Source organism: Schistocerca nitens, chromosome 4 (assembly GCF_023898315.1).
Source record: "Schistocerca nitens isolate TAMUIC-IGC-003100 chromosome 4, iqSchNite1.1, whole genome shotgun sequence".
Lineage (NCBI taxonomy): Eukaryota > Metazoa > Arthropoda > Insecta > Orthoptera > Acrididae > Schistocerca > Schistocerca nitens.
Genome location: NC_064617.1, coordinates 274,901,978 through 274,921,588, shown reverse-complemented (window position 1 = coordinate 274,921,588; position 19,611 = coordinate 274,901,978). Strand labels below are relative to the sequence as shown.

General features: G+C 37.0%; 1 protein-coding gene across 2 annotated transcripts in view; it reads left to right on the top strand.

Annotated features, from left to right (window-relative positions):
• The window catches only part of LOC126253012 (phospholipid phosphatase 1-like), an 889,365-nt gene extending 886,330 nt beyond the window's left edge, over positions 1 to 3,035 (top strand). Inside the window, exon 7 of one of the 2 annotated variants that reach the window (XM_049954065.1) lies at positions 2,076 to 3,035. In XM_049954065.1, the coding sequence (XP_049810022.1) occupies positions 2,076 to 2,282 (207 nt within the window). In that variant the 3' untranslated portion in view covers positions 2,283 to 3,035. The remainder of the gene's footprint in view (positions 1 to 2,075) is intronic. The other variant, XM_049954066.1, reaches the window with a different exon arrangement.
• Positions 3,036 to 19,611: the final 16,576 nt, after the last annotated feature.

The following is a 19,611-nucleotide window of genomic DNA, read 5'->3' as shown; positions in this document are numbered from 1 at the left end:
TTGACACAAAAAAGTGTAACAGAAATATTTGACGATGTAGTTGATGATAATGTAGTTGATGTGAACCCCTGTTAGGAAAATTTACAGAATCTGTATCTGAAGAAGACAATGAACAGTATGCTGCCACTATTGTATATCTTGTGTAGGTATGATGAGAATAACATAAGAAAAAACAGAGCATGAAAAGAGGCATAAAGACAATTATTTTTTCCTCCCCCAATATATTGTCACATAGAAGAAGGTGTAATTAGATGAATGACGAACACTAATGTCACTTAACAAAGGTTTATTCAGCATTTGCACATACAAGAGCGCGGAGTGAACTGCCTCCGGCCAGAACACATATGGTATATATACAGTTACAGAACATTCCAGTACAATGATTCTTGACATTTGTGGATACTTCCAGAATGTACTCGTACCGAAAATAGAAATTAAAATTTTACAGTTCAGGTGAGTTTTGAACTCATGACCCTCCATGCAACAGTCTAGTATCATAACCACTACAGCACAGTGACTGTGCTACTGAGCTTCTTCTGCAACAATATGAATGGAATAGGAAAGAAAACAGATAATACTGGTACAATGTCCCCCCCCCCCTCCTCCCACAGTGCACTGTACCATGGCTAGTGAAGTATGTACACCATCAGTACAAAATGCTTTGAGACAGGATTAATAAAAAAAGTTAAGATGGTGTGCTTCAGGTGATTGAGGTACTCACACATCGCCCACCCCTCCCACTCTCCCCACCTGCCCCCCACTTTGAGTACAATGTGCAGAACATTCATAAAACCATGTGAAGCTGCCATCAGAAAAATCATTCTTTGGAATTTTGTTCATCTTGTGCATCACATTGGCATGAATGTTGGTTATGTCATCAAAGTCGTGGCACCTCACATGAATTTCTGCACCTTTTTGTTTTTTGGTAGTTTTGTGTTGATAACACAAGGTATCAACAGACATGATGATGTTTTCTGTTTTGCGTTACAATCAAGTTGCAGCAGGTGCACGCATCATTTTTGTTTGTCAGTCACGTTGTATGGGACGAACTCCACACACACATTTCTCTTTCTCAAAAGAGTCTGGAAAACATTTTCAACACTTGATATACAGATGTTACTCCGTTACACTACAACATTGACACAATGTGGCCACAAGTCCAACACACAACACTGCCTTTTCATAACTGGCTGGTCCAGTGCACATCTCATGCTTACAGTTTTAGTTCAAGCTGCCACCATCGTTTCTGCACTGGCATTGCTTATATGCCAGGAATAAAACATTTCTGGGAACTTCTTGGGTGGATGGTGAATGTATAGTAAGGTTTCATGAGAACAGTGCCTTCCAGCTACAGTAATCTGATTTTTCTATTTGATTCCCCTAATAGTGATTTGACAGGATTGTCCCAGTTATCACACTGTAGTATGACCCCTAAATATTTAACAAAGTGACATGCTTGTGAATGACCATGTCCTTAATTCTGTGTTGTGTAGTATCGGTCTCTTGATTAAACAAATGTTTGTCTTTACAGCATCGTTATCAGAAGCTGAGAGGTCAGCTGTTGTACTCACTTATTGTATTCCTACACCAAAAGTCCAAGAGTCATCAACTTCCTCACATTTATATTATAACATTTCATTTAAATTTTCCAAATCAAAAGATATAAAAAAAAACCATCCACAGATATTAACAGCTTAATGAGAGTTCTATGATACTGGCAGCTATTACGATTTATATGAGTATTTACATGCAAAGTTATACAAAGTAAAGGTTTTCCTGTTAATTATGTGAAAGCCTAATCTGATATCTTTGTAAGTGTAATAGGCAAGAAGGGATCTTCATAAGTAACTTACTACCATTAATGATAGTCTACAGATAGTTATTTACAGTTAGATATTTGTAGTAACAAATATTTTGAGTTGTTTCAAATATTTGAGAGTTCTCCTCTTGATGTGCCAGTGTAGACACAGAATTTCAATGACTACTTCCACAAAATATAAATTTTAATCTTTTCCTTGTCTAATTTATCACTATGAAATTTTACATTATATTAAAGTAGTACATTAACTTCACAGGTAAAAACATCAGACCAGTTTTCATCAACCAAGAAGATTACCACAACCTACACAAAAGCGAGCAAACTGGACAATGTAGTACGAGAAAATGGACATATTTCAAACAATAGGCACCAGTCAGTGCGAAGACTTCTGTCATCCACATCAAGTTACTCTGCTGCTCTGACACCTGAAGAGAGGGAATTAAGAGAAGCAGCTCTTAGCTGAAGATAATTGTGGACATCTTTGCTAACAGTGTTCTTTAGGTATTTTCTTGAAGTGTACAAAGAAGGCCAAATGTCACAATACAGTGGGAATTATTTTTTGAATGACGAGTGTAAGCTTGAACATTGATATTGTAAGAGTTGAAGTTTCTGAAAAGATTGGTGTGATAGTGTTGAGTGATAGTGGATATTATTTCTTGATGAACTGTATGTAATTTTACTTTCAGTGAATCCATAACTCTAACTACCAGCAGCACAATTTCTAAGGAAATGTGAGAGAATGATAGTGTTTCAGTATAAGTATAACAGGATTCCTATTTGACAGTTATGCATATGAAGAAGCTTAAGTGGAATCTAAAAAGTGCCTCAGATTAAGGTATTAATATCTACAAGATAAAGTGTACTGTCATGTATACTATGTAGATACTGTGCCTTGTTCTTGTGATTTTGTATCAGCTACTACATGCAAAATACCGCATATGAGATATTACAAAAAATATTAATGCCTAGTTTTACAGAAAAACTTGAAAGTTACTGTTAACTAAAGAGCTTTGTAAATATTTTTTGTAAATTCTTCTGGTGGGACAGTGCTAAAAAAAGCTGTAACTCTTCGAGCATCAAGAATGTGATTTATAGTACATTCCATAACACTAATATATTTTGAGACTGACATATGTTCTTTATTGTGAATAGTGTAAATCTTTCTGAATAATAAGCCTGTGAAGAATTTACCACAGACCATTTCTTGCTACAATAAAATACAAAATACTGTCACCTGAGTACTTCTTCATTTGACAAGATGAAGTGTTATATTTACAAGTAATAATAATAATAATAATAATAATAATAATAATAATAATACAGAATACAGTAAATAGTGATTATTATATAAGTAACGTAAATTCTATAGAATTTATTTACTGCAGACATATTTCATTTATCCTCTTAAGAACTTAGGTCAGTTAACCTCTTCCACTCAGTTTCTGCTTATTTCATTGTAAGTGTCACATACATGTGCATTTTATAATGAAATTGTAGGTACATGGAAAATTAATATTACTTACTACATCTAAGCATGGTTGACTTAGGCCCCTCACTTATCAAAATGAAGCGACTTTTTTCTCAGTTCCTACAGAAATCCATTGTCTTTTAAAGGCACTCTGATCTCTCTAATACATGATTTGGTGACGCTAATTGGATAATATAGTGCAGGAATTGCATCTTTGACTAGTAATCAAAACTTACCGGGGCCTGGGTTTAAACCTGTCCATTGCTTAAATTTTGAAAAATTGTCAAAGAGAGTGGAAGAATAGACAGAATTTCAAGTCAACTTCATGTCCTTGGAGTGGGAAACTGCCTGTAACAGGTGGATGAATTGACTCAGATCAATGGCATGCAGATACAGAAACCAATGGAAATGGCTTCATTAAAGCCACATAGTGTATAACCACATGACATGTGGCCAGTAATTGAAAGTTCCACAGTGATTTCTCCAGTGGCAAAAGATTCTGGATTGGTCCTCCATTCAGGTCATTGAGAGGGGACTAGTAAGGGGGAGAAACTACGAGACACAGATTGAATAACTAATGAAAGGCTAACCTGCTACAAGTGTGGAACGTCAGAAGTTTGAACGTGGTAGGGAAAAAGAACATCTGAAAAAGGAAATGGAAAGGCTCAGTCTAGCTATAGTTGGGACCAGTGAAGTCAAATAGAAGGACAGGGATTTCTGATCAGATGAATGTAGGGTACTAGCAATAGCAACAGTAACAAAAATGGTACAATGGGTGCAGGATTCGTTGTGGGTTGGAAAGTAGAGCAGAAAGTGAGCTACTGTGAACACTGACAGCAAGCAAAAGCTAACAACAGTAGTTCAATTATACATACCGATTTCACAAACAGAAAATGAAGAGAGAAAGGAAATGTATGAGGATATTAAGTGGGTAATTCAGTATATTTGTTAGTTTCATGTTCAATGGGTCATTCGTATGATAAATTACAATGATGCAGAACAAATTATTTTATTACCTTTTACACGTTAAAAAAATACAGAATTTTCTATGAAATAATGGAAGTTGTCAAGGAGACACTTCTTCAATTTGTTTTGAAATTTTACTTTGTCTGTCAGACATTTTGTATCACTGGGTAACTGATCAAAAATTTTGGTTGCTGCATTGTGCAATTGTTTAGTGCTAAAAACAATCATAATATGAAGTAATGAATGTACTTCTCTCTTCTGGTATTATTTTTGTGTACATCATGGTTGTAAATGATCAACTGCAGTTCCAAAGGGACAAACGTAATGAGGGAATAAATATACTGCGAAGCAGTAGTCAATATGCCTAAATCTTTAAACAAATGTCTACAATAAGGTTGTTGGTGACAGTTGCACATTATTCTTACAGTATATTTTTGAGCAATGAAGACTTTCTGATGAGTGATGCAAGAGCATTATTCTTTGTGACATTGCTCAATGAAAATATGTCAACGTCACGATTTGTATCTTCCAAAGACTTACAATGGTTCTAAGTGCAGATGTGATGAACCAAGTTATTTTAGAATTTCTAAAATGTGCTTTTTCTGGTTCAAATTCTCATGAATATGGACACCTAAAAATGTTGTCACCCTTTTTATTATTTCCTTACCATTTGCTGCACTTATTATTGGTGCAATATCTCTAGATGTGCAGAAATGAATATGTTGTCATTTTGAATTTGAGAGTGAGACCATTCACAGAAAACCATTGGTTAATACTTTAAGAACATTATTTACTATTTTTCTGTTGCTGTATGTTTGTTTGGATTGATTATAATACTAACGTCATCTGGAAAAAGAACTAATTCTACTTCTTGTATATTAGACAGAATGCCTGTTACATATCTGAGGAACAATAGTGGACATAAAGTTGAGCTTTGTGGAAGCAGTTACTGATTCAGTACTGGTTACACAATGACTTGTCCATTGAATGGACATTTGTCATTATTCTGGATGGATTTGCATTGAAGGGTATATTCATTTTACTAAATATTTAGCAGATTGTCTTGAATTTGGCTTCATTGTCTTATTATAAAGGTATGATAATGCTGCTGGTCTTCTTTGTACAAAGAACACTCACTGATGCTAGGTTTATGAAAATCTGATGTAACACTATCAAATCAGAAAAATATCTTTCTTTTAGCTATTCAAACATCAGAATAACAAAATCTAACATTCATTCACTTTCCATAAGCTATTAGTTCCAGCTTCATTGTCTACTTTTTACCACATCACATACATGGCTTGTCTCCACACAACTTCCTGCCCAGTGTTCCCAAGGAAGAAGATAACATTTGAAGCAAAGATATTAACTTTGTCAAAGACATTAAATGATGAAGATGTAACAAAACTCGGTAGATTTGAAGGTCCAGATTTTTACGTTAAATTTTCTCAATTTATTCTAAGAATCTCTCCTGATTACATTGGTTTAATTACTAAGTACAACTTTCTGCATTCTTTTGGTTGGATATGACTTTATCCATTGATTGGCTATATCAGCAATTCCATAAAACAATATTGAGAAAAGGATAAATTGCAACTGACCTTAAAGATGACATATTGAGTTGCAGACAGGCACAACTACAACTCACATTTATCTTTTGGCGGAAGCCTTCATAAAAGAAAAGAAAACACACACGCACATTCACACTCGCAAGCACACCTCATGCATATATGATTGCAGAAAGTGTATCATCTCTATGGTGTGAAGCAGGCTATCCTTTTCTTAATATTGTTGATATTCCACCCTGGACTTTCCATTGTTTAACTGCACAAAATCTCAGTTTATCTAAAAAGGTATTGTCATTTACAAATGCCTCATTTAGGTCAGAGAAAGTACCAGCTGGTACTGTTTTTTATTTAATGCTTGTAAAATTTGGTGAGTGAATAGGTAAATGGCATTCTCAGTTGAACATGTGTACAGTATGTGTACTTGTAATATAGGACAGGTCAACATAATTTATTGTCATATTACAGTATAAAACAAGGAACTACACTCCTGGAAATGGAAAAAAGAACACATTGACACCGGTGTGTCAGACCCACCATACTTGCGCCGGACACTGCGAGAGGGCTGTACAAGCAATGATCACACGCACGGCACAGCGGACACACCAGGAACCGCGGTGTTGGCCGTCGAATGGCGCTAGCTGCGCAGCATTTGTGCACCACCGCCGTCAGTGTCAGCCAGTTTGCCGTGGCATACGGAGCTCCATCGCAGTCTTTAACACTGGTAGCATGCCGCGACAGCGTGGACGTGAACCGTATGTGCAGTTGTCGGACTTTGAGCGAGGGCATATAGTGGGCATGCGGGAGGCCGGGTGGACGTACCGCCGAATTGCTCAACACGTGGGGCGTGAGGTCTCCACAGTACATCGATGTTGTCGCCAGTGGTCGGCGGAAGGTGCACGTGCCCGTCGACCTGGGACCGGACCGCAGCGACGCACGGATGCACGCCAAGACCGTAGGATCCTACACAGTGCCGTAGGGGACCGCACCGCCACTTCCCAGCAAATTAGGGACACTGTTGCTCCTGGGGTATCGGCGAGGACCATTCGCAACCGTCTCCATGAAGCTGGGCTATGGTCCCGCACACCGTTAGGCCGTCTTCCGCTCACGCCCCAACATCGTGCAGCCCGCCTCCAGTGGTGTCGCGACAGGCGTGAATGGAGGGACGAATGGAGATGTGTCGTCTTCAGCGATGAGAGTCGCTTCTGCCTTGGTGCCAATGATGGTCGTATGCGTGTTTGGCGCCGTGCAGGTGAGCGCCACAATCAGGACTGCATACGACCGAGGCACACAGGGCCAACACCCGGCATCATGGTGTGGGGAGCGATCTCCTACACTGGCCGTACACCACTGGTGATCGTCGAGGGGACACTGAATAGTGCACGGTACATCCAAACCGTCACCGAACCCATCGTTCTACCATTCCTAGACCGGCAAGGGAACTTGCTGTTCCAACAGGACAATGCACGTCCGCATGTATCCCGTGCCACCCAACGTGCTCTAGAAGGTGTAAGTCAACTACCCTGGCCAGCAAGATCTCCAGATCTGTCCCCCATTGAGCATGTTTGGGACTGGATGAAGCGTCGTCTCACGCGGTCTGCACGTCCAGCACGAACGCTGGTCCAACTGAGGCGCCAGGTGGAAATGGCATGGCAAGCCGTTCCACAGGACTACATCCAGCATCTCTACGATCGTCTCCATGGGAGAATAGCAGCCTGCATTGCTGCGAAAGCTGGATATACATTGTACTAGTGCCGACATTGTGCATGCTCTGTTGCCTGTGTCTATGTGCCTGTGGTTCTGTCAGTGTGATCATGTGATGTATCTGACCCCAGGAATGTGTCAATAAAGTTTCCCCTTCCTGGGACAATGAATTCACTGTGTTCTTATTTCAATTTCCAGGAGTGTATTTACATGCACATACTTTAATATTTTCAGTTGATTACAGGACATACATACATACATACATAAAGATAAATAATAACAGCATTCCTCATTCTTTATGCATATACTCCTCTACACTACAAAAATTCTGTAACTAATCATTTGGAAGTTACTGGAATGTCATTTTTGGAGCGTCCTTTCACTCACTGTCCTATAGCCTCTTAGGAAGATGCTTTACCAGTTGGGCATTTGGGTATCGAGGACCTTTTTCAGCAGTTCTCAATCTGTGAGGAATATGTCTCAGAGAGCCTTTCTTGTATATGAATGAACGTCTGCACTTTTTCTAGGAATGTATTCCCTGTGATTAATGAAAGTATTGATTCGTATATGTGCATGGATGGGAAAGACAATATTTGCAGATTACAGCAGGCAGTTCTGGATGAGTTTGTTTGTTTCTATTCAGAATTGTTCTAATAGCCTTATTCCGTATAAAAAAATTCTTTTTATATTATTGCTACTGGAGTTTCCATAAACAGTAATTCTATATTGTAAGTATGCTTCAAATAGGGAATGTTATACTGTACGTAGGAGTTGCTTACTAGCATAATGTCAAGCTGTTCCATAATAAATATTATGGTGCGAGAGATATTGTCTATATGTTGTCTCCATTGGAGATTATTTTTGACTGTAAATCCCAAAAATTTCATAGAGATACTTTCTTTCAATTTTGTTTCAGCTATGAATATATCTGTATGAGCTTTATTTTCTCTATTTGTGAATGCCATGAACATTGTCTTTTTTAGATCCATGGTTGAGTCATCCTGTACGAGCCATTGTGCTGCATTATTTAATGACACAACCACCCCTCTTTCCAATGTTTACAGGTTTTCTTCTACATTCGCTATCATGTCATTGGTATACATTTTTTAATCCATCTCGCTGACTTTGAATTTGTTTACAAATAGGGTGAACACAAGCTGGCCAAGTACAGATCTGTTTGGCGTACGGTACTTAATATCCCTGATTTCACATCTGCATCCAGATTCTGTTGTCACATACAGCTTTCTGTTACTGACATATGATTTTATCCATTGTGACGCATGTCCATGTTTTAATTTTTATGGAAATAATCTTCATCTGGATGAGCAGTCTGGTATATCCAAAAGTGGTTCAGTTATGTCTTCATTCATATGCTTCATTAAATAATTTATATCTAAAAAGAAAGATGATGAGACTTACCAAACAAAAGCGCTGGCAGGTCGATAGAAACACAAACAAACACAAATATACACACAAAATTCAAGCTTTCGCAACAAACTGTTGCCTCATCAGGAAAGAGGGAAGGAGAGGGAAAGACGAAAGGATGTGGGTTTTAAGGGAGAGGGTAAGGAGTCATTCCAATCCCGGGAGCGGAAAGACTTACCTTAGGGGGAAAAAAGCACCTTCTGCAGGCTTCTTTCACTTTATTTTCTGAATTACTTTTGTGAGTTGTGTTTTTGTTACTGGTTCCAGAATCATCAAGTGGGTTGGTTCCCAAATGTTTTAGCATGCTTTGACCTGTGATGATTTTATCTCCTTTTAAATTTTGCACAGCAACTGTTGTTGAGCATACTAGCAATTTCTGTCCCATCTGAAGCTATATTGTTCTCACTTCTCATTGACTTAATTTGTCAGTGGTGATTATGTTCCATGCTGTTTTACTTTTATGATTTGAATTTGCTATGGCTCTTTTCATTGAACTTACTTTTGGTTCTCTTATTGACTGCCTGTACTTATTCTGATACAGTTCGTCTCTCCATGTTCCATGTTCGAGACCTTTCACTCTAATCCTGAGTTCAATTATTTCTTTAGTAATCCATTACCTACTGTGAACATGCTTTTCTTGACAGGTAATTCTGGAGAAGACTGCATGAAAATAATGCATTAGTGTGTTAAGAAATGCGTCATACTTCTCATTTGTACTGTGTTCTTGAAGTGCTTCTATCCAGTCTTCTTTCCTCTGTGTTATTTTAAAAGTGCTCATGTTTTCTAGATTTATAACCTTGACTTCTCTCTTATTTTGGTGCATTTATATTTTTGAACTCCTGTTTTTGTACATGAAAAACAACAACCCATTATGATCAGTGACTGCTGTTTGCAGAACTTCTGCTTCACAGTCTTCAGTATTTGCCTTAATGTTATCAATGATGATCTGATTATGATCAGCCACTCTTGTATTCTTCCATTTCCACTCTTGTATTCTTACATTTTTGCACCCAAATTTTCTTCCATCATATATTTTTTACTCAGGGTGAATAATTCTCTATTTCATATTTAAGTCTACTACAAATTTTATTTATGGAATAAAAATAATCTTCAAACATACCTTCTTCCAAAATGACTTTGTTGCAGTTTCTATGGTTATGTTGAATTTCATGAATGTTGGCAATGAGTGAGCTTCCAAACCAAAGCAACAACCAATGACAGTAACTTGATTACTTTCTCCAGCAGATCAAGTATGATTCAAGCATGGTTCGGAGTATGGTCTTAGTCTGTCAGTCTTTGCTAGAAACTTAGGTTCAAGTTAAAAATGTTTGAGGGCCAAGAAGATCTATCAAAGACTTCTCCACAAAGAAGTTTAGATCTCAAGGCAAGCATAACCAAATATATCTCAAGTAATGGGAAGATACATTTTCTTGGGTTAAGCCAGAACCAGACAAGAGCCAAATATTTTGTTCTGTGCTTAGGAAGTGTATTAGTATTTTGAATGGTGGACAGACTGATCTGAGCCAACATTCACAATAAAAAGGATGTCAACTTAAGGTAAAGGGTAATTCAGGCCAATCAAATAAACTACTGAGCTGTTTTGTTAACTTAGACAGTAAAGAAGAGTACAATAAAAGCACTACGTCTGAACTTGGTTTAGTGTATCGTGCAATGAAATATGATCTTAAGTTATTCAAGTGTGGACTGCTGAAAAAACTTGTCCCATATTTTTAGTGGTCCTGCAATTGCTTCCGAAAATTCACGTGGACACACTAACATGGAAATGATTGTGAAGAATGTTCTTGCTTCTAAATGTGTTAATGACTTGGTGTCTATTTTAAGGTATCCAGAAAAGACTGTAACATTGTTTTTCATTGGCAACTGATAGATCAAAATACAGGAATCAAAAAATGTTCCTATTTTGTGTCCGATACTTTGCTATTTGAAAGGGAGTGCAGAATAAACTTCTAGATTTTACTGAATGTGCTGAGGAAACATCTATGACAGTTATTGATGTGGTACTGGAGAATGTAGAAAAACACAATTTGCATGGGAATTATGTGTCATAGTACTGCACTGTCAATGCCAATGTGGACACTGGAGAAAGACATTCCACGTATTACTTGCTAAGAAATAACATCCCTAGCTTACTGAAAGCTCAGTTGTTCTAATGATGTACGTAACATAATTAAGTTTACAATTGACAGATTAATGTTGAAAATATAGTGCCAGAGATATATAATCATTTCTGTCTCAGTCAGAAGAAGAGAAACACATTCTTTGAGTCCATAAATCTGGGATGGACAGAAATTTTGTGGTATTTTCCATGACTCTCATCAACACCAGCCATTTCTGGACCATTTCAGAACTGGGAAGCATTTAAAATTTACTTCTCGTGTGTTCCCGACTGTCCAAAATTACTATCTAATGTTTTCATGGAAGATAACCCAGAGGAAGTAGTGTGTGTGTGTGTGTGTGTGTGTGTGTGTGTGTGTGTGTGTGTAATTTTTTTTTTATTAATATATTTTTATAAGTTGTATGTAATGTTGTATCACGATAGTAATTATACTAGATCTTGCAGTCACGGTAATTTATTTACCAAGTTTGGTGCAGGTTGGAGAGAGAGAGAGAGAGAGAGAGAGAGAGAGAGAGAGCAGATTTTGTAAACTGCATTGCATTGGTTCTCGATGGTGTCCAGGAGGAATAGTATTTGATTATGCGAAGGTGGTTTGAACCTGACATTTAACCCGGATGGCCTTCATGCAATATGATTTTTTTATACAAATGCCTAAGGGACCTAACTGAATATTGAAAGGGAAATGGATGAAGGAAAGTGGGTTATGGTAATGGTTATCAAATCTGCAGTTGAATATGTTAGTAGCCTCCCAAAAACAACCAAGATACCACTGTAAAGAGCTGATGTGTAACATAGTTTGCATGCAACAGAAAAAACTGAGGTTACTCATAGAAAAGAATAGAAGAAGGGATTTCATTATAACACATCAGTATATGCTGAAATAATCCATACCACTAAGCCTGAACAAATAACCATGGAATATAAAACTTACATTATGCACTTCTTATGCACATTCCATGCTATGACAATGTCCTTTCTTGTATGTCCAATATTTGCTCAAAATTAATTCTCCTTGCATGCGCTTGAATATTTCATAGCGTCACACTGTTAATCAAAACATTCATTCAAAATTTTTTTTGCTGGTACACAAATAGTATATAAAACTTGTTGTGATGCTTTACTGCACTTCTTAACACATCAGTATCGAAACAGTAAAAGGTAACCAAGTCTCTAGAACTATTCATAACAAAAGACAAAATTTTTATGATTCATTTGTTTAGTATCTTATTAGGATCGAGCGCTGCAACAATTATTTGCGTATCTGCGCTCGGCGGGTCATAGTGTTTATTTGATGCAGTTAATGTTGGACTCGCATCTTTGTTCGGACGCACATTACAAAAATATTTCTTTTCCTAACATTTGTGCTGTGTTGCATAACGTTTTACCAACTACAGCTTGATGGCTGTTCTTCCCTTTTATGACAAATATTTTATATACAGAGCATCCGAAACCCAATACTATTACAAGTGCTAGAAAGGTCTACGGTCACAGGTTTGAATCCTGCCTTGGGCATGGATGTGTGTGATGTCCTTAGGTTAGTTAGGTTTAAGTAGTTCTAAGTTCTAGGGGACTGATGACCTCAGATGTTAAGTCCCATAGTGCTCAGAGCAATTTGAATTTTGCTAGAAAGGTCTGACTTAAGTATACTTGAGACATACAAACAAATGAGACTTCTCAGTTCTAAAATCAAGCAAAGAAGGAAAGACAACTTCTTTGGCAGCAGAGCAAAAGAACCCCTGAATGGACTAGAAGAAGGTAAAATGAAAGAGAAGAAGGTAACTGAAGACCCTGAGAGCTTTTATAACAGTATGCTTCAGTATCTGCAGAAAAGGTAAGATATGACAGGTGACAGCCTCTATACATCCCTTGTAAGATTTTCTCTGCAGAAAGAGATTGAGTTCCAGGACTTTGAAAAGGCTGTAGAATTATTTTATAAAAGTGAAAATATTTATACAGATGCTGTTATGAAGATTATGTTAGCAGCAGTGTTAACAAAGACATTGATTACTACAGACCAGATTATATCCATCATAAAAATCTTAAAACATGCATGTAAATATGCACAAAAAATGCTTAAAATGCATGAAAAGTTTTGAAATATGCACAATCAAACAATAAAAAAAAACCATGGTAGTTACTGCATGCATTGTATCTCAAAGTCGAACCTGTGAATATCTGTTATGAGGAAGAGTGCTGGCCACGTAAAAAATCAGTACATTTAGAACACTGATATCATTTTTTGAATACTTTCTCGTAGAGGTTAGGAAGGTGGCCTTTCTGGGATTATTTGCAAAATGGGGATGCATGCCATGTTTCGAGAATTGTTCCTTCTTTGCTATTGTTGTTGATAACAAGCGGATGCAATGCGAGTGAGTTGCAGTGAAACAATCAAAATGTACAGGACCAACTTCGAGATACATTGTACGCAGAGGGGCACCCTCAAAAACTCCGAATATTTTATTTAAAAAGCAACATGCAATCATGAACTTTTTTGAACAGCATTAACTTTTAATTAATACTATTGGACCAAAGCATCATTTACAATTTATTTTACATTTTTCTACTATTGTAAACATAAACACCCAAGTACTGTTTCAAATGTTCGGTAGGAAGATTGTGTCTTCGATCACTCAAAAAAATTTTACAAGCGGAGAAGGTAACTGGGCAATATTTGAATTTGTGTGCTATGTTGGCATTTACTGTTTCTGGTAAAAGTTCACCCATACCATTAATAAAACAATCAATTTGGCACAAGGGTTCATAGCCTGAGTTATTGTTTAAACTGTTTTCAAACTTTTCTTTAAGTTTTCTTGGGAAAACTTCCACTAATGAGGAGTTCACTAAAATAATTTTATTCATTAGCTGAATAATTTCATTCAATGCCAAACCTCGAGTTTCAAGCTGTAATACTTGCAGGTCTTTGGGAAAAATGAGTGCTAATCACTGCAATGTCTTTTTTAATGCCAGAATCACGAAAAGCTTCCTTACACTGGCAAACTGCCAAAGCCTCTGCACTATCGAAGTAATTTACTACCCCTCTAATGACCTCAATTTATAAAACAACACAGTTTTGACCCACATAACCCAATGAATTATCACTGGTTCAGGACGTAAGGGCACATTTGGTAGTTTTTCTTTGTAGGTCATGATGCGAGCAGGAGCTTTTAGAAACACTTTCTTTATGGATCAAATCAGTTTATTTACATTCACAAACATGGAACATACTTCCTCATCAAGGAAATGTACTCCATGAGAAATGCACGTCACAGAAATCAAATTGGGATAAAATACTCGGAGGGCTTTTCCTGCTTTGATCATATAGGGAGCAGCATCTGAAATAATTTGTGGGTGTAATATATATGCTTCGTTTGAAAAAACTGAATCGTACAAACCTTGAGCAAATATGGGCTAATGATACAACCAGTGAGGAGTTTACCAGAGCAGTGATGAGCATGCAGAGGTTGAGATTTTTATTATAAAATTTATGATTTGATGATAAACGGACTCATAAAAAGAGAGAAAAAGGTGATAAACTAACTCCAATTAGAGAACTTTTTGAACGAGTAGCCGGTAATTTCCAAAAGTGCTATACTATTGGGGAATAAGCTGCAACTGACAAAAGGCTTGAGGCCTTCAGAGGAAGGTGCCCTTTCAAGCAATATATACCTTCGAAACCCACCAGGTACGGTGTAAAGATGTTTGGTCTTACCGATGCACGGACCTTTTATACCCTCAGTTTGGAAATTTATTCTGGAAAACAACCGCCTGGACCCTTCTCGACTGGCATGTCTCCATACGATGTGGAGATGTGTCTGACGAAGCCTATACACAATATCGGCAGAAATATTACTCTGGACAACTGGTTCAGTAGCTTTTCACTGGCTGAAAAATTGTTGAATAATAGGTTGACAATGGTTGGGACAGTAAGAAAAAATAAAAAAGAATTGCCGCCTGGAATTACAAATAACAAAATTTGTATTGCACCCAATTCTTGTTTGATGACACAAAAACTCTTATTGCATATCAGGCACAAAAAAAAAAAAAAAGTTATCCTCTTATATAGTATGCACCATGACACTGTGATTTAAAGTGAAACAGTTGCCAAAAGTCCGGTGAATGTTAGTGGAATTAATGCAATGGTAGCGTGAGTTCGCAAAAATATAATCTTCTGAAAAAAGGCGTACCTTTTTGAAAGAACTTGTTTTTGGTCTTGTTGCTGAGCAGGTGAAATGGAGGAAGTACATGCAAAATCTTCGCAGGCAACTGAGGTCATCGATTGACAACTTATTTGCAATATTGTATCAACAACCATCGAGTGGAACCAGTTCTAAGACATCGAACCAAGGCAGGAAAAGATGTTACATTTGTTCGAGTAATATTGATATGAAAACAAAATACCAATGTATGAAATGCCAAAAGTACATTTGCATAAAGGACTATTCCATCTTCATTTGTAATTATTGTTATAATTACTATTTAGAAGTAAATAATAAGTAAAGATTGTTCAAACGTAAAGCATACTATTAAAATTTGTTTCTCATTTATAAACACTGTTTATTAGCATATATTTCCTATAACATTTCTTTATAAATATAATTTGTAAATACATGTATTATACATATTATATTAAGTTTCATTTTATTGTATTCTAGAACGATGGTAAACATATGACATGACTTAGGACAGCTAATTATACAACATTAAACAGCTAAAATGACTCTTAGGTCTGTGGGGCCGGGTGCGAACGCGCCCATTACCATGAGGAGCGCAACCTCCGGCCGGGTTAAACTGACTTTTTGTGGTTACCTTTGGACAAATTCTTGTTACTGCAACTTGCTATTGACAGAAGTTGTTGTCATGATCCTTTCTTCTGCATTCCTGGGATATGAAGACTTGTCTTGACATGCCGGTCTATTTAAAACTTTTTTTTTCCCCTGAAACATTTATCTTACAAACTCGACAATATAAAAATATTCTGTCATATGTAAATTTTCTCGTATTGTCAGCTATCCATGAAACATTTCTTTTTTCGGGTGGCATGGTGCACAACACACTATACACTACATGTTGTAAACATGTTCAACTGTGTACAAGAAAACAGAAAGCTAAACTGAAATAATGGACGTGCGACTGAAAGTTTGTGCAGGTTAAGTTAACTGTTGCTGATGCGTATGGTATAAAGTGGAGGGGATTAACCGGGGCTCGGGATTAGCACGCATTTCCAGGTCGCAGACAATCCGTGAGATGTCAAAACTAGATCAAGCTAGAGACTGCCCATCTAAATTGTTAAAATATTATAAACATAGAAAAAAATACGTATTGTCACTAGTTTTTAGTTAAAAAATGCAATGATCAGTGAAAAGGAGCCAAATATGTAAATGCATATGCAACATGCAAATAAATGCATATAATCTGTTCTCCTACTGATTACGATGAAAAATGATTTAAATTCTTTTCTTCAGTTCCTGAGCAAGGTGTACCAAATATTTACAAGATGATAGGATATTTATTCAGTAGCCATGACTTCAGTGCCTTTGTGGAGCAAATTTTTCAATTTGTGAAAATAACTGGTGTGATACAAATAGATGTTCAACATATTTATTAAAGGTAGAATCCATATGATGTTGAACTATGAAGGCATATACTGTTCAGAATTTTTAAATTTGCGGAGACTGATATTTATTAAAACCTGCCGAAAGTTCAAAGAAAAACAATTAGACTTAGTCTGAGTCTAATTGACTAATCCTCAAAATTGATAAATATGTACTTGTTGTGTTCTTTAGATGTGTAATTCCACACCATTAATATTTTGTGCTCCCCATTAAATATATGGAATGGCTATGTAATTTTGTGTGTGACATTATACATCTTTTAGTCTTAAAATATTGTTATAGACAAATAATGAATCAACACTGCTTCTTTTTATTTTACAAAATGTAGCAACCATAGCTGAGCAACTCTTTTGAGATCCAAACTGTGATGTACTGAAGATATTATTCTTGCTCATGTGGGATATTGTTTGAAATAAATAGAGGGAGATGATAATTTAACAGTCATAGAGAACTGGAACACAGTAGTAGTGGAAGAAATAGAAGTCAGAGTTATGGGATAATATGGGTGTGGTAGTAGGGATTAGAAGTAAGGAAGAGTAACTGAGTTCTGCAATAACTTTCAGTTAGCAATAGTGAATACTTTGTTCAAAAATCACAAGAGGTGGTGGCATATTCGGAAAAGACCTGGAGATACAGAAATACTCCAAGTTTATTACACCAAAGCTATACAGAGATTCCAAAATCTAATATTGTATTGTAAGGCATACCCAGGAGCAGTTATTTACTCAGATCACAGTTTAGTAATGATGAAGAGGAGACTGAAGTTTAAGAAAATCCTCCAGAAAAATCAGTGTGGAGAGAAGTGTGCTACTGAGATACTGATGAATGATGAGATATGTTTGAAGTTCTCGCGGCTGTATATACTGCAATAATGAATAGTACAGTAGGCAGTTCAGTTGATGTGAAATGGATACCTCTGAGAAGGGCAGTCTCATAAACTTGGCAGACAAACATAGGTACAAGGACGGTAACTACTAATAAAAATTCGGTAGCAAAAATACTTCTGTTGGTTGATAAAAGAAGTGCAAAATGATTTGAAGAAAGGCAGAAGTACAGCAGTATAAATCACTTAGGAATGGATGAAATAAGAAGTAAAGGGAAGGCAATGTGAAATGGCTGCAGGAAAAATGCAAAGAAATTGAAAAAGGAAGGTCATCAGGAGGACTCCGGCTACAGGAACATTGAAACAACCTCTGAGGGTGTCAATGTTAAGAACGTGATGGGGATTCCACTGTTAAACACAGGTGGGAGAGAGCAGATGGATGAAAAGAATACTTGAAGACCTCTATGAAGGTGACAACTTTTCTGATGACATGACAGAAGAAGAAATCGGAGTTGATAAGGAGGACGTAGGGAATCCATTATTAGCCAGAGCTTAAAAGGCCTTTGGAAGACTTGTGATTAAATAAGGTGAAAATTACAGATAATATGCCTTAAAAATTTCTAAAATCATTGGGGGATCTGGCAACCAAACATCTATTGAAATTCGTGTGTAGAATGTATGAGTCTAGTGACATACCATCAGACTTTCAAAAAAATATTATCCACATATTCCTGAAGATAGCAAGGCAGATAAGTGTGATTACTATCACACAATGAGCTTAATTTCTTTTGCACAGAACTTGCTGACAAGAATATTATACAGAAGAATGGGAAAAAACAGAGATAAGTTAGATGACTACCTGCTTCCTTTCAGAAAGGTAAAGGCACAATAGAAGCAGTTGTGAGGTTTCACTAGATTATGGAAGCACGACTTATGAAAATTTGAGACACAACTGTAGTATTTGTCAACCTACAAAAAGTGTTTGACAGTTTAAAATGGTGCAAGATGTTCAAAATTCTGAGAAATAGGAGTAAGGTATAGGAAGAGATGCCCAATATTATATGTATACTAGAATCAAAAGAAAACAACAAGAGTGTAAGAACTAGAATGAAGTGTTCAGATAAAAAAATGGTGCAAGACAGAGATGCAGTCTATCTGTTCTGTCTGTACACTAAAGAACCAGTTACAGAAATGTAAGACAGGCTCAAGAGTGGGACTAAAATTCAGGATGAAAGGATGTCAATGATAAGATTTGCTGATGACATTGCTAACCCCAGTGAAGGCGAGGAAGAATAATTGCAGGACCTGCTGAATGGCATGAATAATTTAAGGAGTACAGACTAGGGATTGAAAATAATGAATATCATGAGAAACTTAACATAAAAATTCGTGGTCACAAAGTAGATGAACTTAAGGAATTCTGCTACTTTGGTAACAAAATGACAGGTGAAGCAAGAAAACCTATGCCTTAATTTGAGGAAGAAATTTCATTTCTGAGAATGTACATTTGGTGGGAAAACTGGAATAGATGGGAATCAAAGCACTTGTGATGTGATGCTATAGAAGAATGTGGCTTTTAGACTTCACTCTGACCTACTTCCATTTGGACCTCTCCTTCTGCACTGCCCAACATCTTGAGTGGTCCATTTTCTCTGACACATACTTGAGCAAACTTTTCCCATGCGCCATCCGATTGCTGACTCCTACCCCACCTATGTGTTCTTACCCCCCCATCCCCCTCTCCCCCTCGATGACAGTTTCCTAAGGCTGACTGAAGGCTATACTCCTCTCTGGCAACCTTTGACGAACAACATTTCACCAGTTGCTATCACCAGGTAGAATATCCTACAAACATTATCCTTACTGCTGCAGAACATTCCATTCCTCACGCTTCTTTTTTCCCATACCGTGTCCCAGTCTGTTGGACTGAGGTGTGCCATGATGCCTTTCACATTCATTATAAACAGTTATATGTACAGTGTCATGTATTCTTTGGGATAGCAAGAAATCTAGCTGGATTTCATTTACTAGTTATTTTACCAGTTCCACTCCCTCTTTGTCATGTGGGCCCACCTCTGGTGGCTCACTGGAA